At 46.3% G+C, this 4,832-nt stretch overlaps 2 protein-coding genes across 2 annotated transcripts in view; one reads left to right on the top strand and one right to left on the bottom strand.

Annotated features, from left to right (window-relative positions):
- RPL18A (ribosomal protein L18a) overlaps positions 1 to 4,832 on the bottom strand; it is a 95,510-nt gene that overhangs the window by 38,291 nt on the left and 52,387 nt on the right. The window lies entirely within an intron of this gene.
- The window catches only part of JAK3 (Janus kinase 3), a 38,324-nt gene that overhangs the window by 13,862 nt on the left and 19,630 nt on the right, over positions 1 to 4,832 (top strand). The window contains exons 6-7 of the mRNA XM_069104888.1: positions 1,707 to 2,001; positions 2,114 to 2,236. Of these exons, the coding sequence (XP_068960989.1) occupies positions 1,707 to 2,001; positions 2,114 to 2,236 (418 nt within the window). The remainder of the gene's footprint in view (positions 1 to 1,706; positions 2,002 to 2,113; positions 2,237 to 4,832) is intronic.

The raw sequence follows: 4,832 nt of genomic DNA, 5'->3' as shown, positions 1-4,832 counted from the left end.
ATCTATTCTATCGATCTATCCTATCTATCTAATCAATCTACTTATCTATCTGTCTGTCTGTCCGTTTGTCCGTCCATCTGTCTGTCTATCTATCTTTCTATCTATCTATCTATCTGTCTGTCTGTCTGTCTGTCTACCTGTCTGCCTGTGTCTGTCTAATCAATCTCTCTCTGTCTCTGTATCTCTCTCTCTCTCCATGTCTATATCTGTATCTTGTCTGGACATAGTTACAGTACTTGTTGTATTCACAATGTAAACTCCTTGAGGGGAGGGATTACTTTTGCCTTTATTTGTATCCTCAGTGATTAGCAGAGTGCCTGGTGCTTAGTTAATTCTTAATAAAATGTTTGCTGATGTATATGTGGTGGATGAATAAAAATACATTTATTAAGCACTTACTATGTGTAATGTGTATACTGCCCATAAAATGTATGTGTTGATGTAGGATGTCTAAACATATAGACAGGCAGTTCAGCAGGGAGACACTGATAAATGTCTCTGGAATTCTTTCCATTGAGTGTCTGTGGGAGGCTGAGGTTCTTGCCTTGAGAAGAGCAGCAGAAGGCTGACTGCTCTGTTCTCCTCTGAGGAAGGGTATCCTGGATTTGAATTATATCTGTCTACTCCCCTAAATATTACTGGTCTAGGGGTACCTAAAACTCTGAGGTTTCCTGATCACTATTCCTTAAAGGGAGGAAGAAACCTAAGGCATAACCCTTGGCTTACACCCACCAGCTGGACTCCTAGTCACATATAGTGAATAAGCAATGAGTAACCCAATTACTTAAGCAAACAGCAAACAGAAATGGACAAAGTTACATATTAAATCATGCCAGAAAGTACACAGAGTAAATGAGTTCTCTTTCTAGGCATGAGGTATCTCAGATTGACCAAAAGGAAGTCCCCAGTCTCACGATTCCTTGCAGTTTCTAGGGACGCAAGCTGGAAATTGAGGACGTGTTAAGGAGCCAGATTCCCCTACGTGTCTATAAGAGATGCTCTTTCTCTGCCCTGGAATCAGTCCCAAAGAGAATCTGGAACCATATGTGTCTCTCAAAGAGGCAAAGAATCTTTCTTTTCCAAAGCTTTCACCCAGGGGTCACACGGGATCAAATCCATTTTTTCTCCACCAGTTAGGAAAGTCTAAGGCCAAATGTACCAGACTTGGCTGTAGAGCCAGGTTACATATATGGGAAACTGTGCTAACCACTAGGGATACAAACAAAAATGCAATACAGTTCCTACTCTCATGGAGCTTACATTCTAATTGGAGGATATCAGACATAGAAGAGGATTCATCTGGAGGTCTATGGAAAAGATGGTGGTCTTTGAGCTCTCCTAAGGTTGAAGTGGTAGGGAAGAAGGCAAGTACCAGGGGCTTAGGGTGCATTGGCAAATCAGATGGCAGTGCCCAGGAATCTGAAGAGCATAGTGTCTGGGCAGATGGTCAGGTCAAGTCTTACCAGTTGGTGACTCTTTGCTCATCTATGTGGGATGGACAGAAATGTCCATGGGAGGTAGAAGGGAGGAGGGTAGGGTCAGTATCCAGCCAGAAATAGGGGAAGGAACAAGGAACTCTGGTAGAAAGGAAGCCTTAGGCAGCATGCCACCTTGCTCTGATGACCACTCCCCATCCCCTACCTCTTAAGGCCTCTGGAGGTGGCTGATGTGTATATTAGATCAATCCATGACTTTTCTTCCCCCAGCTATAAATCCTGTATCCCAGGAAGCTTCCGACGCTTGATTCAGGGTCTCAGCTTCATGACTCGGAAACGTTATCGTCAGATGGTGCGCCGAGCCCTGCAGAGAGTGGCTTCCTGCCAGGCAGATGTGCACTCCATCATGCTGAAATACCTCATGGACCTGGAGAGGCTGAAACCCACCCGGGCTTTGGAGACCTTTGAGGGCCGGACACCAGGGGCTGCATCTGGTCAGGACCCCAACTGTCTCATCCACGTGGCTGGAGACAGTGGCATCTCCTGGACCTCTGGGGACAGTGAGGTGTGCTGTTGGGTCCCCCTTTGCTTTGAGGGAGGGATGGGGGATGAATGACTCTGATGAGGGGCCCCTCATCTAATCTCCCCTTACCTCTCTCAATTTCTACCCTGCCCAGAGCCCACAGCCTTTCTGTGATTTCCCTGAAATTGTTGATATTGGCATCAAGCAGGCCTGCAGGGAAGGTCACCTCAGTGAGAACCGGCTGGTCACTGTCACCAAGACCGACAACAGGATCCTGGTGGGTACCATAGCAGGCAGGGCTCCCTGCTGCTGAGCTAGGGGACAGAGGTGGCTGGCTGTGAAGCGTGGGCTGAGATGCAAAGGGGAGGGAATGTTACTATTAATTAACTCTGTGCCTCACTTCCTCATCTGTAAAATGCCAGCAAAGAAGATGAGCTAGCTCTTCCCAGTTCTGGCTTTCTCTGTTCCTAGGTCCCTCTCCACCATTACATTCTCAGCCAATCAACTAGCACTTATTAAGCTCCTACTGTATGTCAGGACCAAGGGTATACAATCGGTTCTGTCATAATGCTTGTTTTGAAAATGTGAATTTGTTCCAAAATAATTGATGTTAGGCAATAATTTGAGCATGGCATGAAATTTTGAATTTACTCATGCTCAATCTTGTCAACAAGAAATGGAAAACTGTAACCAGCTGAACAGAGTATAAAACACACGCACACACACACTCATACACATACATACATACACGCCTCAAACGCCTACGAGTGGGAGGACACCATTTTACAGTCATTTACAAGCTATATAACCCTTTCCAGTTTTCACAAGCAAACTTAAGGTCTTTTTCAAGGTCTATTTATTCTGGTGTGGTAGGAGCTGTGGGTGGAAGACAGCTGGTCCAAACCCACTCGGTCCATACTTCCTCCTCCTTACCTTCTGCTGTCTCTGCCCCTGCTTCCTGGGGTTGCTACCCACCAACGCCTGGGGCCCTGTGGACATGGGGGTATAAGACAGCTTCAGCCAGAGACTACTGGCATTGCCACTATTTACATAGTGTTTATGTATTTCTTAATTATTTAACATATACAATTCTGTGCTACCATTTTTATTAGATTCCTATCTTCTTTATGGGGCAGCTAGATGGAGCAGTGGATAGAAGGCTGGGCCTAGAGTCAGGAAGATTCATCTTCCTGGGTTCAAATCTAACCTCAGACACTTCCTAGCTGTGTGACCCTGGACAAGTCACTTAACTTTATTTGCCTTAGTTTTCCCATCTATAAAATGAGCGGGAGGAGGAAATGGCAAGAAAACTCCAAATAGAGTCATGAAGAGTGGGACACAACTGTGTCATTAATGAAGGTTTTGAATGTTATGCCCCTAATCCCATATTTCCTATAAGTCCCATGGCTTTTATTGCTCAATTATTTTTAGGAATTTGAATGTCGAGTTAGAGCAGAACTGGCTGTACAAAGAAAGGCAAAAGACAATCCCTTCTAGAGAGCTCACAGTTTAATTGAGGAGACAGCATGTAGATGACTATCCACAAACAGGATGCATACAGGGTAAGTGGGGAGGAAGTCTCAGAGGGAAGACACTAAGTTTGAGGGCTGGGAAAGATTTCTTGCAGAAGGTAGGACTTCAGATGAGAATTGAATGGGGGCAGGGAAGACAGAAGGAGGAGAGGCAGAGAAGAGAGCATCCCAGCCTTGGGAAACAGCCAGCGAAAATACTCAGAGTTGGGACGTGGAAAGTCTAGGGGACATGAACAGCCAGGGGGCCAGTGTCCCTGGATCAGAGTGCAGGGAGGTAGAAGAAGATTGGGAAGGTAGGAAGGGGCCAGGAGATTTCCTATTTGACCCTAGAGAGCCACTGGAGTTTATTGAATAAGGAAGTATGTCACCCTAAGTGATGTGGTCACTCTGGTGGCTGAATGGAGAGAGGAGGGACTGGAGTGGAGAGGGGCTTGAGGAGGGGAGGGGAGGGGAGGAAAGGAGAGGAGAGGGTAAGGGAAGGGAGGGGAGGAGAAGAGAGGAGAGGGGAGAGGAGAGGAGAGGGTAAGGGAAGGGAGGGGAGGAAAAGAGAGGAGAGGAGAGAAGAAGGCCCAGGACAGAGCCTTTGGGAGACCATCACTATTAGTGGTATAACATGGATAAAGAGCCAGGGGGAGACAGAAAAGGAACAATCCAGACATGGAGGAAGAGAACCAGGAGAGAGGGGCGTCCTGAAAACCTAGAGAGAAGACACTGTCAAGGACAAGAGGGTGATCAAGTGTCAAAGGCTGCAGAGAGGTTGAGGAGAATGAAGAATGAGAAAAGGTCATTGGATTTGGCAACCAAGAGATCACTGGTAACTTTGGAGAGAACCATGTCAGTTGAATGATATGGGCAGAAACCCGACTGCACAAAGTTAAGAGAAGAGTGAGAGGAAAGGAAATAGAGGCATTTGTTATACAGATCACCTTCTCAAGCAGTTCAGTCACTAAAAGGAAGGAGAGATTTAGGGCAGTGGGGATGGGGGAATCACGGGGGAGTTTTTTTGAGAATGGTGGACACACAGGTGTGTTTGTAGGCAGTAGGAAGCACCCATTAGGCAAGGAGAGATTAAAGATCAGTGAGAGAATGGAGATGATAGAAGGAATGATCTACTGGAGAAGACAGCATAGATTTTATGTCCTAAAGGCATTCCCAGCTTAGATGTTCTACTTGCTAAGATCCTGTCTGACTGTGATGCTCTGGGTTCTAAACATCCTCTCAGACCTAGTATTTTGTGTCCTAAGGCTCCTCCCAGCTCCAACATCCTGGATTCTAAGGGCCCTCCCAGCTCTGACATCCTGTGTTCTAAGGGCCCTCCCAGCTCTGACACTCTGTGTTCTA

Source organism: Petaurus breviceps, unplaced genomic scaffold (genome assembly GCF_028583685.1).
Source record: "Petaurus breviceps papuanus isolate PSGF00001 unplaced genomic scaffold, PetGlider_PUasm1.0 103, whole genome shotgun sequence".
In the NCBI taxonomy this organism is placed as follows: domain Eukaryota; kingdom Metazoa; phylum Chordata; class Mammalia; order Diprotodontia; family Petauridae; genus Petaurus; species Petaurus breviceps.
The sequence above is the reverse complement of the archived record's forward strand: the minus strand, read 5'-3'. Positions and strand labels throughout refer to the sequence as shown.